We start from the raw sequence: 19,520 nt of genomic DNA, 5'->3' as shown, positions 1-19,520 counted from the left end.
AAATCATAGCTTGCCTCTTCCATTATACGACATATCAATATATAGTACATATCGCTTAGGGTTTCGACTCAATATTACTCAAGACGGGCCGTGGGCTCGGCCATAAATAAATACGACACTATATAACTCTATTAATACCTCTGTTTTAAGGAAGACTAACTCGATAGACAAATAACCGCAAAATCTCATTTATGATGAGTTTATCCGTCTTAAGTTTAAGACTGGTAAAAAAACAGAATACATTAGATAAAAATAAAAGATTTGTCCTATTTACCATGTGCGATAATATTTAAGACGTTTGATCTTTTCTTTTGAAAAACTAGCTGAACTCGATAAAAATAGACCCAAAAACGCCCAAATGGTTGCAAATCTAAAAACAGTTAGTCTTGCTGAAGACGGGTCGGAGCAAGTGACGGGTAATGCCACTCACAAAACGGATAGGGGGGACAAGGTGGGGGCACCCCCATGTGCTTTCCTCTCTCCTCTATTTGGGTCATTTGTGAGAGAAAATGGTATCCGTCACTCCAAAATGACGGATACGGTGCCGTCTTCAATGAGATTTTGTGATCTAAAAATACATGCCTGAATCCGAACCGCTTGACCCGGTTGTCAGTCTAGTCAGTTTGAATTTCTTGTATTACCGTAATCCGTTATATTTTTTTAATGAATCGAATCGGTGATTGACTGATTACAGATCAACAATGGACATTCCTGATGCGGGTGACGAAAGCCTACCTTTAGTTGATCCAAATTTCCCGGTGAAATCCGTAACAACGACTCATAATAGAGACGTTCATGTTTTAAGCTTAGCATTCTTGCTTGTTTTTTCTGCTTATGGTGCTGTTCAGAACCTCGAGAGCACAGTCAATGGCGTGAGTTCTTTTTTAAACATTATTTTTTATTTATTTTATTTATTTTATTATGCAAAAATGATGTTTTATTTGTTGTATACATTCATTCAGGAAGGTGATTTGGGTACAATTTCGTTGGGGATATTGTATGTATCCTTCATGGTATTTTCCTTGTTTGCGTCCTTGGTTGTTCGCAAACTTGGATCAAAGAATTCCCTCATGCTCGGAACTACTGGATATTGGTTATTTACTGCTGCAAATTTGATGCCTAACTGGTAATTTTAACTGCATTAATCATCTGAATACCTTTGTCTTGTATACTTGTGGTGTGCCTTATTGTACATTGCTATGTTTTTATGTGTTTACAACTGATCATCCCTACAGGTATACAATGTTGCCTGCTTCTGTATATATGGGGTTTTCTGCTTCAATAATCTGGGTTGGCCAGGTACTCATGCTCACAACTTTTTTATAAGCAATAATTGTCCTGATTACTATTGTATAATGTTTTGTGTTAGACCGTTTTACCTTATTATGATCAGACCACCTTACTACTATCTAATCGAAAAGGTCAGCTGCAGTTGTAAAATTATTTGTTTTTTCTGTTTAAAGGAGTTACTTTCTACATCTCGACTAATTTTACAACAAGTGATCCGTTTAAATTTACGCAACCCATTAGTTTAAAAAGTTACTACTTCTGTGTAAAAGTTTCAGTCTTGTGTAAACCCATCTTGTCCTTCAAGTTAGGGTAGACCACCTAACCTTGTAAGTAAGCATGTTCACTTTTAGGAAAGGGTGCACATTTTATGCTAACTTAGGTCACATTTTTTAAAAGTCTCACTATTATAGTTAAATGAGTCACTTACAATTAAGGTACTCCCTCTCATTCACTGGAATCATACCTTTGAGAATAACCCAAGGATTCCAATGATTGGGAGGGAGTATAGCTTAACAAGGGAGGCATGTCTCATCATAAGTTTAGGTCAGACTGTCTTTTTTATTCCATTTCTTACTTCACTGATTGATAGCTACTTATTTATCAGATTATTCTATAATACTACTCTTGGCTGCCAGGGAACATACTTGACTTCCGCAGCATGTAGCCACGCACGAGATTGCAACTTACATGATGGAACAGTAATCGGTAACTTCAACGGAGAGTTTTGGGGGATATATGCTACTCACCAAGTAAATTCTATCATCTGCTTGAGAATAACCCTCAATAATGTTTCTTAAATGAACTTTCAAATAAAATATTTTCCTTGCTGAACGTGTATTGTTTATTTGTCCAGGTCATTGGTAATCTGATAGCACTCTTCCTTTTAAAGGATGGGACAGTAAGTCTTGCTTTTCTATTTTCAAATCGATGTTATATACAATTAGTAATGCTTTTCTATTTTCAGATTTGGATTTGGTTTTTGTACATTAGTAAAGTGAACTAGAACAGTAAAATCTTCATGTTTCTGTGTAGGTACCTTTAACTTTCAACCTCCCAGATATCGTCCACTGCTCCACTGCAATAACAGAGACCTAGCTTTAGACACTCCTACTACTCTCAAAACAAACTCATAATGAATGCTAAGCAGCTGCTTCCACTCTTCCAGCCTGCAGAGGCAGCACTAAAAGCTTTAACAGTCCACCAATCATCATTTTTTTAGCAAACAGTACTTCACCCAATTAAACCACATAGATTCAGCTCCATGATTGAGTCTCCAAATCCACTTCAGAATGAGAGTTCTATTCCTACCAAGAATTCCTTTAATGCTAAAGCCCCCATCCCTATGACTCATGAAATTTGCATAACATCGCTCGACTTGAAAAATACCATTTTCCTTTAGCACACTTGATAACCCCAACGGAGCTAACGACAAAGCTTATCAATAGCCTTTATCACACCTATAGGCAAGACAAAACATGCACACTGATAGTTTTCAAAACAATTGTGTCACCTTAGTCAAATAATCCTATAGTACTACTAACTGATACTATAGTGGTAAGTACGGTATTGAATCTAGAGGGAAACAATGAATTCGTCTGTCTATTTTATAAGTCGTTTACATTATTGCAGGTTGAAACTGTGTTTAGTTGGTTTGGTTGGTAACGAGCAAATTCATTGGGAAACAATGAATTCGTCTATAAGTGATGAATAACGTAATCAAACAACTAAGAAATAAGCTATTTATATGTTTTTATTAGGCAGGACTTCTGCAATTGTTTTCTGCCTTCTGTGTCCCGGTCATGTGACATGATTTCCCAAATTTGGGAATGCTCGTCCCTAACTTGGGATTTGGCGTCCCAGATTTGGGGACCTGCATCTAAATATTGCTGCACTTCTGCCGTGAGATGGAACCACTGGGACAATCCCATGACCAATGGAATGATCAATGTTCCCAAATCGTCTCTTACGACTTTCTCTTCTTCAAATTTGTGTCCCAAGCATCCCATGACCAGCTCCAAAGTACCAAACTATCCTGAGACCCTCTAGCAACAACCATTGGGTTCTTCGCATGTTCATCTTTGGCTCATCAAAAGTGTGTGGAAATAGTATTAGAGTTCAGCTATATCATCAAGACATCAAATCATCAAATGGAGGAAGTTAGTTTGTTAGGTTATGACGTTGTGAGTGACCCATTTATATAATTGAGTTGACACATACACGACACGAAAATTATATAGGCCGGGTTAGAGTTGAAGTCTTCTAATACGAACCTAACACGAATAACCCCTTTATTTAATTTAGGTTTGTGCTTTTTCACATAGGAAGTTTACTATTTCACATACGGTTTTACGATTTTACCCTTGTCATTTTTTTTAATCTCCCCAAAACCCAATACAACTCACCAACCCAACCATCAACAACCACCCAACCCCTCCCTCCAGAGCCCCGCGGGCCGCCCTACCCACCCACTGGCATCCCCTCCCCTGCTCCAACCCACCCACCAGACCACCTGGGCACCGTTCAAACCCCTCCAAACCTGAGACCGTATTTCAATGAGGAATGGTGATGAAATCATAAAACATATGTTATCATTCGTTTCTCATTTGCCAGCCGTCATTCATTTGCCACACATTATTAGACTTGTATTTCTTTACCATACTCGAACTATTCTGATTGTTCAGATACAATATCAATAATCTTTACATCTCATTGCCGCCTTCATCATTGCACTCTTTCAATAATTTTGGACATTTTTTATTTCAAATATTGCTAGGTAAGAAAAAGGTATTTTAAGGTTCAGATAATCGAACAATCCAGAATTGATGAAAGCTTTTAAGGGATTAAGATCCATTATTGAATTTCTTGAGTAATTAGATTTGATTTTAGGAAAAAAGAGAGAATAAAGGGTAATTTGATTATGTTTGAGATTAGAGGGGCACTATATGGAAAATTAATGAGAAAGTGTAGGCGAAACGTGTCGAACACCTTTAAAGCCGTGTCTAACTTTGTACATTTATTTAGGCATGTGTCCGACGCGTGTCCACGGTATTTGGGCCGTGTCCGACGCGTGTCCGTCATATTTGGACATCATTTGGGGTAAGAAAAATGTTCTTTAGACGATGAATAGGTTGTCGAAAGAGATTGATTAGAAGATGGGTTTGGATGAGATGAAAATGAGTTATAATCAAGGGCGAGTTTTACCATCACTTATTTAAATTTAATATAAAAAACTTACAAAAATTAAATCGAATGTTTATAACTATAAAATATATATTTTATTAAATTTAAATAACGTGTCCCGTGTCCTAAATTTCATGGAATGCCGTATCAAGTGTCTGTGTCGTGTCCGTGTCCGTTTTGGTGCTACCTAGATGTGAAAGAGTAAAATCCGGATGTGAAAAAGTAATTCCGTATTTAAATGAGCCATAATTTTGTTGGGTTAACATGATAGTCCAACCAACCTCTATAAAAAATTAGAATTATCATTCATCATTTTTTGGTTAATAGGTTATAAAGTTTAATTGGGTCAACTGCTTAAAAACATATGGGTTGAACAAGTTGGGATGTGTTATGATAAAATAAATGAGTTAAGTTAGGGTTTAGACAAACAACCTGTTTACGTAATTGGGCCGGGTTTGGGTTGGAGGAGTGATGACCCACTTAAAGTTAACAGGGACACGGACACAACACGTCAAGACCCGATCTGTTTGCCAGGTCTACTGAGGGGCTCGGTTACAGACTCTTGTAGTCTTGTTTTGATTTTAACATTAAGGGAAGGGTACATCTCAGAAGTTAATTTGGCTGTAGTCAGAGTGAAGATATCTGAAGGGAAACACCCGTGTTTAAACCTGTGGCTTGGAGAGTTTGAGGCATACCTGTAGGATGCATCCCACCTAAATAGATGATGGTTTTGCCAGGGTTTGGCTGCAACCCAGATAACTCGGATAATTTTTGAATGCGATCTACTATTTCTTGGATAAGGTAGATCACCACACGCAAAAACTAAGAGATCATCAACAAAAAGCAATTGTGTCAGTCCAATTCTTTAGCACTTAGGATGGAAGCTAAATTGAGGGTAATGCTTTCTACCCTTGAAAATTCTAGACAATGCCTCCATACAAAGAATAAACAATAGGGGTGAGAGAATATTATGTTTTATAGAGCTGGCTTTGATGTTTTCTTTTGTCACAAGTAGTTTCTTAAATGCATGTACATGCTGAGGTTGCAAATAGTGAGACAGTTTAATTCACTTAAGAATTGTGATAATAAGTTGGTGTATGTTGTTAATCGCATGGCTGCTGATTCGTAGTAAGCCTTTATATGAACATATGAAGCAAGAGTGTCTAATAGGAGCAATAAATCAATTTGACTTATATGTCATGTATGAATGCAATATACATAATATTGATATGCGATGACGTGTATGAATTTGCTTTTGAACCAAAGAATACTACTGATTTTAAAACTAAATTTTCTTGTACGTTGTATGACACTGCCCAGTAGTTCAGCTGTTTGATCATGGCTGCAAAACGTGCAACTTGATCTTATCTTAACTAGTGTTGATGTCCTAAAAATGGTCATTTAAAATACAAAGGCTTGTATTTACTCACCAAAGTCATGACTTTGGCGTATTAGCAATAGTATAACATCTCGCACTATAGCCAGAAAAGCATCATGTTACTGATTTATTTATTATTTTAATGCAGGAGGGAGGTAGCAGTGGTATTAATGTACTGTTCATTGTGTTCCTTTGCATCATGACTGTAGGTTGTGTATTAATGTGCTTTCTGAATAGAAGAGATGGTACGCCTGAGGAGCAACCTAAAGATTCTTCCATTGGGTGCTCTGCTTTTCTGGTATCTGTTGCAAAATCAGTTGTCAAACCATTGTTCAATATTCGTGTTATCTTGATCATACCCCTTTTTGCGTATTCTGGATTACAACAAGCATTTGTATGGTAAATAAATTATGTGAACTTTTTTTATGTGTTTCCAATTTCCATTTTGTGGCCATTTGTGATACTAATCTCATTTCTGGTTGAACTCCTTAGGGCCGAGTTCACCAAGGAAATCGTAAAGCCCGCACTTGGCGAGTCTGGTATTGGCGGCTCTATGGCAATCTACGGGGCTGCGGATGCTATCGTGAGTAGGGATTTCTGGACTATAACAATAGGCTTATATATTGAATAAGAAGAGTCTGCTTAACTTTTTTTGGATGAAAATTTATTTTATCATAACAGGGAAAGAAAAGAGGACAAGGACTCCTTGTACACCACAAGAATCTTTTTTTTTTTTTTTTTTTTTGAAGCAAGGATATGGGCACCCCTTTGAAAGCACCAGTTACTTGATTTTAACCTTTAAAAGTTCTTAATTTATCAATGACTTCATCTGTTAGAGTCCTAAGCTATAGCTATACTAATGAGAACTGTATGGAATTGGTTGAGATGGGTACATCCAAGGGCTGAAATAACGAGTAGCATTTTGTAAGTTGCTAGACAACTGACGTGATGTCTGCCTCCTCTTGCGATAAGGGTAGAGAATCATTAATTTCCTCCTATAAGTAGTTAAGAAAATTACTTTTTATTTGTAGTTAATCTCACATAATTTTCGAACTATGAATTGCAGCCATTTCCCTACTAAACGCATAGATACCTAGTCTTATAAGTCACTTGTCACATCCAATGAGATCTTGCACCTCTAAAAAACATTTATTCTGATATTTACGTAGGAAATATGACCCGGGTTGTTTTCTAGAAGTGTACTGAATGTATCACCAGAGAGAACGGCTGTCTAACTTTATCGGAAAAATCTGACAAAATTTTAGGTTGAAGAGTTTGTAATAGCATACGTATAATAATGCAAATGCACCACTAGAAGCAATGTGTGTAACTCTTTCATAAAATACAAGACATATACGTGTTTGTACTTGCTTATTTATGGCGGTGTGAATCTGGAGATAACTTAATGAGTCGTGAATTGTCACTTCTATTTTCTCATCTTTGCAAATTGTTAGCTCTTGTTCCGTTTTGGTGGTGTTGCAGAATTCTTGCAATCTGCAGTCCTCTTCAAATTTGATTTTTGTCAAATTTGATGTAATGTCTCCATAACCTCCATATCGAGATTCAGCTTTGTTGCAATAATAAGCATATGTTATGAATCCTGGTAGAGGTTTAACATATTTTGTTGAACTTCTTACCAGTGTTCTCTTGTTGCTGGCCGGCTCACTTCCAGTCTCAAGTCTGTTACTTGGATAATTGCTGGTGGATCTTTAGTTCACGCTATTATATTGCTCTGGATTCTACTTTTGTACAGGTAAAGTTCTTCTTGTGATGATTTCTTGTTTGGTGAAAATTTATTCTGATTACCTGTTTATAATATGGTGCAGCACTAGTACTGGAGTCCTCGGGATAGTATCCCCTCTCTTGATGGCTGCAGCACTTGGTATTGGTGATGGTGTGCTGATGACACAAATCAATGCTTTGTTAGGGATGCTCTTCAAACATGACATGGTAAGTATAAAAATCTCTAATTCCAAAAATGACCATCTCTCATTTCTGATTTTATCGACAGAGTACAGCTTTTACCTCAGCTAGTAGTCAAGCTGATCTTCCACTAGCGTATAATTTGTTTTGAGCCATAAGAATTCAGAAGTAGACTACTTGATTTCTGGATGCTGACATAACTACTTTTTACACTTGATGCGGGAGGCTAAAAATATGATTGGTACCTGAAACAAGTTTAGTGGCGGTATTAAGGACGTGACTGTATTCTGAATATAGAGAAGTGTTCGCTAATGAGAAGGTGTTGTGGTTAGGAATTCGAGAGATTGGTTTTGAATTCTCTCTCCACATGATCTCCTGAAAGCCATCTTTCAGATTGTAGCAATAATTTGTTTGTTTTTATTTCTAGTATAAGGCATGTATGTCCCTGTGTCGTCGTCCTAGATTTGAACAGGAACTTAAGCTCCTTGCCTTATCCCACATTCCCGCGGCAAGAATGCAAACTTGAGGGTGAAGCACTAGTGAGGGATCCCCCACTAGTGTTGTTAACAAGGTCTGATGGTCGTGCTGCAGTAATCCTTGTCTCGATTGTCAACATCCGACGCATGAAACCTTTAAAAGGAAGCAAGCACGAGATTTCTGGTATCATAAGCAATGAAGTGATGAACAACTATAGAGGTTTCGGTAGAAAGTGAATTTTTTTGATAGCATCTCTTAAAGAGAGAAATTTCATGAGACATGCTTCATGATGCTAGGAAATCTTGTAAGTGCTAAATAACAATCTGAAATCTTAAAATTTAGAAAAAACGATTGAATATGACTTACAAACCTACTTCAAAATAAATTATAGGGTGCATAAAAGTAAATCTTGAAGGGTTGATATATGTGGATCATTAATTTCTCCACCACCAACGCACATGAAAAACCGATTGAATATGACTTACAAACCTACTTGAAAATAAATTATAGGGTGCTTAAAAGTAAATCTTGAAGGGTTGAAATACGTGGATCATTTCTTTCTCTACCACTTAATTTGTGTCCATGCTAGCCCAAAATCTTCAACATAGATCCCATGAACAACCCTGTTCAGTTAGGTCGAGCTTCATCTCAAACAACTTGTCAAAGGCTTGTCTTCTTCAACTACAAATCTCATTTTATTGAGGGTGACCTTCCTAAAAATCAAACACATAGCCGCCAAACCGGCTCTTTGGCATGATTATATCCTTTACTATAACGTTCTTCCCTTGGGTTACTTACCCTTATTGTCTACCTCACACCCGCGAGATAGACCCTAATTTCGTCTTTTAAGCCCGACAACGCCATTGGTAGTGTGTAACCTTTTCACCCTTGGTTCCCTTTAACTATTGGCCATGTTCTTTTCCTTGGACATGCTCCTTAGTTTCCCTGAACTCCTGCACATACCTTCGCATGCATTCTTTAAAGCGAACATGTACCAAGGTACCCTGCATTTTCTTAGTGTGATCCATCTCCACTTGTCTTAATCATAGACCCCATTACCATATGAGATGGGGCATGCGCATAGGTGGCAATTATTGACCCGACCCAAAAAATACGACACAAACCCGACAAACGGTTAGGTTTAAGACGACGTAACCCATTTAAATAATTGGGTTGAAACGGTTGGGTCTGGTTAGGGTTAGGATTGTCGTCTTCGGACACGCCCCGACACGAATGACCCATTTATTTGAATGATTGATAAGTGAGATGTGTTGACTCGATACTGTAGAACCTTTTTAATAAATAAGATGTCATTCATCAGTTTTTAGGTCAATTAGTTATATATGTTAGTTGGATTGATCGGTTTAATAGGTTATAGCGATCACGTCCTTAAGAGATTGCGACGTGCCTTGTGAGGACACACTTAGACATTCGATGAGGATGAGGACCATGCACAAGAAGCATGTGAGAGGCTTATTTGAAGTGGAGACTTAGTGACCCACTCCCTTTCAGAAGGAGTTGAATGAGTTTGCTTGACCCCATTTCCGGGATTGATTTTCCCCAACGTGGGACTTACTCCTCTCAAATGTGGATTGGTTGTGACCCATTGGGCTCGCTCTTGGTACCATCGTACCTAAGCGCCGTCTTATTTAAGATGACTCTCGCTCAACAGTTGACATGGCCGCAAACAAGATTTCAAATCTCCATCGTATCATTTCCTGATTTGCCCAATTTTTCAGTTTATCTAAGAATTGGAAGACCGGTGGCCTTGGTGATTTGAAGCAGAATAGGCTTTCACGTATTTACGGGTGGAGGAAATGTGTGTGATTCTCTTTTGTTTTCTCCTAGCCATGAAATCAATACTATATATTAAATCCAGAAACCAAGGGACTTCAATGTAATTAAAGAAAGTTATACAAATTAATTATACTATATAGTTTTAAATCAATAGCACCGTGTGATGGACCCGATTAAGGGATCTCAATGCAAATATTATATAATTTGGGTTAAAATTAAATTATATATAAGCTTGGTAATTTTCCTAAACATGGTCAATTTCCTTAAAATAAAATAATTAATTAAGATGGTCAGTTTCCTTAAAATAAAATAATTAATTAAGATGCTCAATTTCAAGGAGACTTAAAGAAAGAAAATGCCTGATAATTTTCCTAAATATTTATAGAAGACTAGAAGATGGTCAATTTCCTTAAAATAAAATAAGTAATTAGTATAAACATGCACACTTATGGTATTAATTATTATTACCATAAAATTATATATATTAAATTTAAAATCTATGCAATTTTGTTAAACTTTATTTATAGTTTATTAGATGTATAGAGATGTTAATTATTTAACATACAAAAATATAATAAGTAGGTTATAAATAATTCAAGTTAGATTTCATAATAAATAATGTTGCATAATTCTTTCGATTTGATTTAATACATATATGTAATATATTTATATAAATATATAATCCTCTTAAAATTGCATTCCTAAGTAGTAAAAGTAATTTCGTCAGTAAAGAAAAGAATTGTAGTAACATTGGATATAGGTATATGATAGTAATCACTCATTTGAATAGTAAAAGTAACAATATTATCAACTAGATTAGTGAGAGTACTAGAAACAACGGGAGTAGTGAAATAATTAATATTAACGCGACAATAATGAAAGTAACAATAATTACGGCGAGTGTAGTGAAATTATCAATATTAATGCGGCACTAGTGATAGTAACAATAATTAAGGTGGGAGTAGTGAAAGTAAAAATGTTTACGGGCAAGTAGTGTAATGTTATTACTATTGTTTCAATAATAAGAGTAAAATATTAATAGCGGGAGTATTGAATTTGTCTCATTATTTATTTCATCGTAATTTTAGGATATGTCATAGAAAAATATATTAATGATAAATTTATAGCTTATGCAACTTTAAGTAATTTTATTTAATAAAAAAAATTAATGATAAGTAGAGGTAGCCCGGGCGAAGCCGGGCACTAATACTAGTACTATATATTAAATTCAGAAACGAAGGGATTTCAATGTAATTAAAGAAAATTATACAAATTAGTTATACTATATAGTTTTAAATCACTAGCACCGTGTGATGGACCCGATTAAGGGATCTCAATACAAATATTATATAGTTTGAGTTAAAATTAAATTATATAGAAGTTTGGTAAATTTTCCTAAACATTTGTAAGAGACTAAAATATGGTCAATTTCCTTAAAATAAAATAATTAATTATCATAGCCAATTTTCATAAAATAAAATAATTAATTAAGATGGTTAATTTAAAGGAGACTAAATGAAAGAAGATGCTTGATATTTTTCCTAAATATTTATAGAAGGCTAGAAGATGGTCAATTTCCTTAAAATAAAATAATTAATTAGTATAAAGATGCACACTTATGATATTAATTATTATCATCATAAAATTATATATTAAATTTAAAATCTATGCAATTTTATTAAACTTTATAGTTTATTACATGTATAAGGATGTTAATTATTTAACATAAAGAAATATAATATAAATAAATTATAAATAATTCAAGTTAGATCCATAATATATAATATTGCATAATTCTTTCGATTTGATTTAATGCATCTATGTAATATATTTATATAAATATATAATCTTCTTAAAATTGCATACCTTAAGTAGTAAAAGTAATTTCGTCAGCAAAGAAAAGAATTGTAGTAACATTGGATATAGTTGTTATATGATAATAATCACTCATTTGAATAGTAAAAGTAACAATATTATCAGCGATATTAGTGAAAGTGGTAGAAACAACAACGAGAGTAGTGAAATAATCAATATTAATGCGGCAATAGTGAAAGGTAACAATAATTATGGCAGGAGTAGTGAAATTATCAATATTAATGCGGCAGTAAAGACAGTAACAATAATTACGGCGGGAGTAGTGAAAGTAACAATGATTACAGGCAAGTAGTGAAATGTTATTACTATTGTTTCATTAATAAGAGTAAAGTATTAATAGCGGGAATAGTGAATTTGTCTCAAAATATATTTCATCGTAATATTAGGATATGTCATAGAAAAAAATATTAATAATAAATTTATGGGTTATGCAACTTTAAGTAATTTTATTGAACGGAAAAAAAAATTAAATGGTAAGTAAAGGTAGCCCGGGCGAAGCCGGGCACCAATATTAGTACTATATATTAATTTCATGAACCAAGGGACATTAATGTGATTAAATAAATCTATACAAATTAATTATACTATATAGTTTTTAATCATAGCACTATGTGATGGACCCGGACAAAGGACTTCAATGTAAATATTATATAATTTTGGTTGAAATATAAATTTAGAGAATACTAGAATATGGTAAAGTTTCCTTAAAATAAACAGGCCCCACTTATGGTATTAATTAGTATAAAGATAAAGATGTTAGTTATTTAACATACATAAATATGTTATATTTTGGAAACAATTAAAAGGTAAATAAATCAATCAAGATTTCCAAAAAATATAATACTCCATAATTCATTAAATTTGCAATTTAATTAGTAAAAAATAATGATTGCTCTTTAATAATATTCTAATTTAATATCTCAGATTTATTTAAATATATAAATCTAATAATATTATATTTGTTGAATCGATTGGTAAGCTAATCGACGCATTGTGAGTAGTAAAATCAACAATAATAGCAGCGGGAGTAGTGAAAGTCATACTAGCAACAAGGGGAGTAGTGAAATTAATAATAATAAACGAGTAGTGAAAAAAAAATAATGACGGCGTGAGAAGGGAAAGTAATAGTAGTCACAACACATGTAATGAAAGTAACATAGGAACAAGGGAGAGAGTATGAAAAATTAACTAACACTTCGATTTTAAGAAAATATTAATTTTATTTAAATACATGAGTTTGAAAAAACTAACGGGTTAACCGTAAAAATAGCATGAGTAGTTATACAAACCACAGTAACCGAAGAAATTGTATTAACAAGAGATGTAGTGAAAGTAATAATATTAACAGGAGTGGTGAACGTGACTTCATAATTTGTTGATGATTTTTACATCTCATCCTAATTTCAAGATATAAATTGTAAATGTATATGTTAACCAAATTTAGCGTATCATATTTCATAGAAAATAAAATTTAAATGTTAAATAAAGGTAGCCCGGGCGTAGCCGGGCACCAAACCTAGTTAGTATTCTATGTGTAGAACTTTTGTGCTAGCGTGGGATTATATTTTGTGCTAACTTTTGTGCTAGAAACTTGAAATTCAGTTAAATTTCATGCATACTAATTCTATCTTGGTGCCCCGGAGCCAGAACTATTTTCCACTTTGTTGACCTAAAGGATAAAATCAATAGTTCATCCTAAAAATACAGTTTATAATAAAATAAATTAACCTTTTTGCAATACAACTTGAATTTCACTTTAATAATAATTCTTATTATTGATTTTGCACTTTATCATGTTGATGATTGTAATTAGTTTAGATGTAATTTGACTATATTATACATTAGGTTAGCAAAATGAGATAGTGTTCAAAACTAAGGCTAATGACCTGGAATTTGTAAAATCTTAGGTCATCAATGTCAAATTGCACAATAAGGACACTTAATACATTTGGATCAATTTGCGATGTGTTGGGGTGATGGGGATTGAGTAAATTCAGTAACCCGGGTAGAAACCACTTCATAAGTGATGTAGTAGGCGTGGGCTAAACTTTTGTGCTAGATACTTAAATTTCATGCCTGGGCCTAGGCCGTTTCCAAAGAGAGAGAGAGAGAGAGAGAGAGCCCACTTCATAAGTTCAAAAAGATTTGATCCTAAAACCAATTGGTGATAGAATAGTGAACTCTCCCTTCATTTTGTGAATGTGGAACACTCATATGTGAACTCAATTGCATTTTACGGAGCCAATTCTCGACAAAATCCCATTCCAACATCTTAAAAGTTGTTCATGTCCTATCGTAGTATTACGTGACACAGACATTGAAATATTGTGGACGTTGATTTATGCAGGAGGGAGCATTTGCACAGCTGAAGGTGTGGCAGAGCTTTTCAATCGCGGTTATCTTCTTCCTAACACCATATTTGTCATTGCATATAATGGCTGTTATCATGCTTACAGCGCTTTGTGTTTCTTTGGTCTCATTTTTTATCCTCATCCTCAGAGTTGAGAAAGCTTTCTCTTCCAATCGCTCTGAACGCTGAGCTTTGTATATCACCTGGTTTCTGGCCAGATCAATTGTATATTTCAGTACTGTTGTCCATAATGTGTATAATCTATTGCATGTATATTTATTCTTTCGATGATATTAATTTTAAGATCTTTCTGTCGAGGCCATCCTGGCATTGTGCCGGGGTTAAGTTTCTGATATACAGATTGACAGACCTTGATGTTTTTTTTTTTTTAATTCTGAAATGTCATCCTGCAATGCGTTGTTCTTGGGGAGATGCACCTGCTGCCATTTGATGATTTATAATTTTATATTCTATTGCTGCTGCTACTATTTTTTTTAAATTATTATCTAGCTCATTGCAATTCGTTTCTGCATTTCTTTTGACATTTTTGTAGTAGGCAGATATTACTGATTTATTTTTCTTTCTATTCTTTTTTTTTTCTTTTGTATATTCGATGGCGCTAGTATGTTATGCGAAGAAACAATCATTAGGTGTAATTGGTGTTACAAGGTCAGTTTTATTGTTTCTTTATTTATAATTTTACTACTCCCTAGTTAAGTTAGCTAAGATTGTGTTTTGTATTTGAACTAGTGTAAATCCCGCGCAAATGCGCGTTAAATATAGGTCTTTTAATTTTTAGTTTATTAGTTATAGATTTTATATTTATATCTCACAAATTTTTCTAATAAATACAGTAACTAATATTAAAATTAATCAAAAGAATTGAATTATTCCATGAATTGTGTTTTTATGAAAATATTTTAACTACATCAAATTATTTTTAAAAAATTCTTTTTTCGTCACGAAGTTAATAAGAGGAGATACAGTTTTTATGTATAGATTATTTTAAATGGAAAATTAGTATAATAAATGAAAATCTAATTTGTTTCTATACATAAGTTGGAGCACTTTGGAGGAAAAACTTTAGAGAAGTTGTATTATCTTAGTATATAGAAGGGTATATATACTTTTTAAATTTGCACCTCATTAATATTTATCAGTTCACTCAATTTTATTTTGATATGAAACAAAAAAAAAATGAAATGGAAAACTAATAAAAAAAATTATTTAAGTTGTTAATTTTTTTTAGTAAATGTTTTTTGTCACGAAACTAATAATAAGCATGTGTCAAGTTATTCTCTACAGTAATAATTATTGCATTACATATTATATAGTTTAATATCATTTTTATTTTATTTTATTTTAATGAAAAAAGAGTTTATTTATAAGAATATATTCATTGAAAAGATAATAATGTAATGAAAGAAAATTTTATTTATTACCTTATTTAGCTAGATGTTTTTTGGAGGGAAAACTAAGAGAATTTTTATTCTCTTAGTAGTAGGGGGATTTGATTACATGACTTGCAAATGCGAATGTTTTCGTTATTGAATATGACGTAATATTTTGGGACATTATTTATTATTGGAGGAATTTGGTTAAAGCTTATATAAAATTCGCAAAGTTTTGTATATGATTGATCGCTTGTGGAATTAGTATTATTAAACAATCTAATTTGAAAATTAAAAAAAGTCTTTTTTTGCTTAGTGATCAATACACTTTCTAATGATTCTTCATTTTTTTTCGGTAATATTTTATAACTAAACGAACCATTTAATAGAAACTTGTCAAAAATACGCTTTTATATGGAGAAACTTAGCAAACCTTTATTCATAAATTAACGTAATTGCTAAATTCCGCACGTCATATTTTACTAAATCCTACACAAATTTACGACTTATTCCAATTCTGACCCTCTCATTTCACCTACACAATAACAAAATTAAACCTAATTAATCCCCTCACTCTTCTTTCTTTCTCCTCTCCCAACTGTCTACCTTCCTCTGCCGCCTCAAACGCCGTCCTTGGCCACCGACCGACGGCTAGCCGACATTAATTAAGTCAATTATGGGTTCACCAGTCGTCACTTTTCAACACCAATATCTCATTCGTCGAAACCATTAATACGCCGCCGCCGCCGCCTTTTGTAAAATTCTAACGACGATGTTGTGTGCTGAAATCAACTCCACCTCCTTCGGTAATGGGACGGATGATTGGTCGGACTATCGTTTTCGGTTACTTGTCGTTAGGAGCACCTAGACCAAAATAATATTTATAACTTCACAAACTACTCTACTATTAGTAAAGAGGTAAGTAAAGGTCGGATTCCAAGGGACGGGTACTGATGTAGGATTTTCGATTGCAAGTAGTGGTGTCTAAGGGTGTCACAATTTGGGTTGAGATAAGAAGATCACTAAACTAAATAACGATGTAAATAAACAAGCAAGATGATTAAAATGAGATGTAAACAATTGATTAAAAGCACTAGGGTGTCATGGGTTCATACGGGATTCATGGGAATTGATCATACAAACATATTCTCAAATTATAAGCAAGCAATTATTGTTGTGATAGGATCGAGTTGGTTTATATCTTACAATCCTAGGAAGGTTTGGGTCCCGGAGCCGAATCGATTAGATTGTACAACACCTATGATACCTGTCGAAGTGAGTACCAAAAATAATATTTATAAATTCCAAACTACTACTAGCAAGCGGTAGTAAGGGTCGATCCGCAGGGAGGTAGGGAGATAATAGTTGTTTCTAATTTTAGTCTAACGGTAACAATTGTGGGGGTTTTGATAAGAATTGAATCTAAATCTAATGACATAAATTAAATAAGCAAATAAAAGTTGCAAAAGATGTAAACTATGATAAAAGAAATGCTAAGACGGTCGGTTCACTATAGCTGCGATGGCACATAATCCTAGGTAACTTCGAAATACGGTCGCGAAGGATGGGGAAAACAAGTCCTCTCGGTCCATGTTAAATAGTAGCTACCTCTCGGCCTATGCTACTATTCCCTAAGTCTCATTAATACTAACTCTCGTTCTTGATTAATGATTCCTAATGCAAACTAAATCACGTTATCTCTCGATCTTAGCAATTTAGTCGTTTTAATTCGTTAATTATTGTCCATTCCTATCTCTCGATCTATGGGATGGTCAAGTTTAAGCATCTATCAAGTCTCCTCTCGGTCTCATTGAAAGATAAAGCACTTAACGAAACAAACAAAGCAAAACCAGACGCGAAGTCAGTCGATCGACCAGCTACCCCAGTCGATCGACCAACCGGCTCAGTCGATCGACTAGTTAAGCCAGTCGATCGACCAAGCCCTAATGCGGGGTTACCTATTCTACCGCCATCTACGCCATAGATCCCCTACATCTTAGCAAAGGGTGTTTAGCTACTCATAACGATGATAATAATAACAGCAAGATCAACAACTAAAGCAATTGATTTCATAATTAAATTAACTAAACAAATTACTAACATAAAACGAGAAATTGGCTTTGGGATTCTATCTAGCAAGAATTAATACTAAAGAAACGAAATAACAATACAGGAATTGAAAGATTAGAATTACCGAAGCAAAGGAACAAGAGGAATCCGAAAGCAAAGTACGAACTTTATTGAGAATTCTAAACTACGAAAATAGCTACTGTATTTTTGGAACTAGATGATCAAAACTGAATGCTTATTCTGAAAACTAAGGATACATTATATAGAAATAATCCTGCGTAACCTTTATTCCTAAAACTAATCACAATGGGCTTTGGAATTCTCGATCTTTTATTTTGCGTCAGACCCGTGGAGTGGTCGATCGACCATAGTACCCAGTCGATCGACCAAAGGTGCTGAACAGAATTGCATTCTGACGATTCCTGCAGCGCGCACCGATTTTAAAACAGATGCCATTTCTTCGTTACTTGGTCAAATCAGTCGTTCTACACGGCGTTGGAAAGCTAAGAGGATAAGCTTTCACCTCCAATTGGAATCACTCGATTATCTGGTCTAGAACTCGAGATATAGCCATCTGAAACAGGCTGCAATATCGAGAAGCACTTCTTCGCTTGTTAAACTCGTACGCACCCATGCTTTTGCTATCTTTAGGCTTTGAAACGCGCACCAAGCTCATTCCTCGAGTCAATACTTCATGTCAAATGCAATGCTAAGTACTTAGGGATGGATTCGGCTTATTTTCCACTGAAATCTTCATATTCCTACAAAAACACAAGAAAAGGAAGAAATACACGAAACAAGGGAAATAGTAACATAAACTACTCATTTGAGCTCTGAAATGCGTGTGAAATGAGGTGCAAAACATCATATATTAGACACGCATCAAACTTCCCCAAACCAAACCCTTGCTTGTCCCCAAGTAAGAACTAGACTCGATCCTAAAACCTAATGGAACGAGTTCAATCTCAGAGCGAATTGCAACAAGTAAAGCCCAAACCAATTTAATGCAATAACTAACAATCAATTAGCAATGTGAATCATGCAAACGAGTTATGAAGTCGTTAAAGATCGCTGAACCATCAACTGTAGAGACTTATCAAATTGGACTCTCACGGGCCGCTCAAAACACTCAAATAAGCACAAGGTGAATATATGTAAAGATAGAAAGAAGTAAATGTAAAGACTCTCACCTAACTACGACCTATAAGAACATGCCTGCAATCTAATATGAAAATAATCTCTACAACCGTACATATGCATTCCAACCAAACAGATGACCATGACACATGCCGAGGTAAATATGGATATGTGAGGTAATGGGTAAGAAGAGGCAAAACATTTATGGGAATGTGGAGGTATAGGTGATCAAGCTAGTACCTAAACAAAACCATATGACAACATCCAACTTCTTGCTCAAAATCAACAATCAAACCCGGTGCTAATTATCAAGCACAAATCTCGCAACTTCCATAAAAGTCAACTCCCCAAAGAATATAGATGATAACATGGGAGTGAAAATCACCAAATCATAATAATTGAAACATGTGATTTTTCCTTTCTTTTTCTCGGGCTGCAGTCGATCGACCAAAGGAAGCAGTCGATCGACCACCCTCTTCAGTACAGCACACTTTTGTTTTTCTTTTTCGAATCATTTTTTTTCTTTTTCTTTTCTTTTCTTTTTATTTTTCTTTCATTTTTCAATTCTTTTTCCTCCTTCATTCGTTTTCCAACATCATCTCAAGGAGAGCATATAACCAAACCGCAATAAACAAATTCCCAAAAACCAAGA

General features: G+C 34.5%; 1 protein-coding gene across 1 annotated transcript; it reads left to right on the top strand.

The window, feature by feature from the left end:
- Positions 1-605: 605 nt before the first annotated feature.
- Positions 606-14,633, top strand: LOC141586773 (UNC93-like protein 3). The gene is made up of 10 exons (XM_074408101.1): positions 606-872; positions 963-1,126; positions 1,236-1,299; positions 1,926-2,039; positions 2,144-2,188; positions 5,997-6,247; positions 6,341-6,431; positions 7,489-7,601; positions 7,675-7,798; positions 14,268-14,633. The coding sequence occupies exons 1-10, from the start codon at positions 702-704 to the stop codon at positions 14,457-14,459; spliced, it is 1,329 nt and encodes a 442-aa protein (XP_074264202.1). The 5' UTR covers positions 606-701; the 3' UTR covers positions 14,460-14,633.
- The last annotated feature ends 4,887 nt before the right edge of the window (positions 14,634-19,520 follow it).

Source organism: Silene latifolia, chromosome 6 (genome assembly GCF_048544455.1).
Source record: "Silene latifolia isolate original U9 population chromosome 6, ASM4854445v1, whole genome shotgun sequence".
In the NCBI taxonomy this organism is placed as follows: domain Eukaryota; kingdom Viridiplantae; phylum Streptophyta; class Magnoliopsida; order Caryophyllales; family Caryophyllaceae; genus Silene; species Silene latifolia.
Note: the sequence above shows the minus strand (reverse complement) of the source record. Positions and strands in the feature narration are given on the sequence as shown.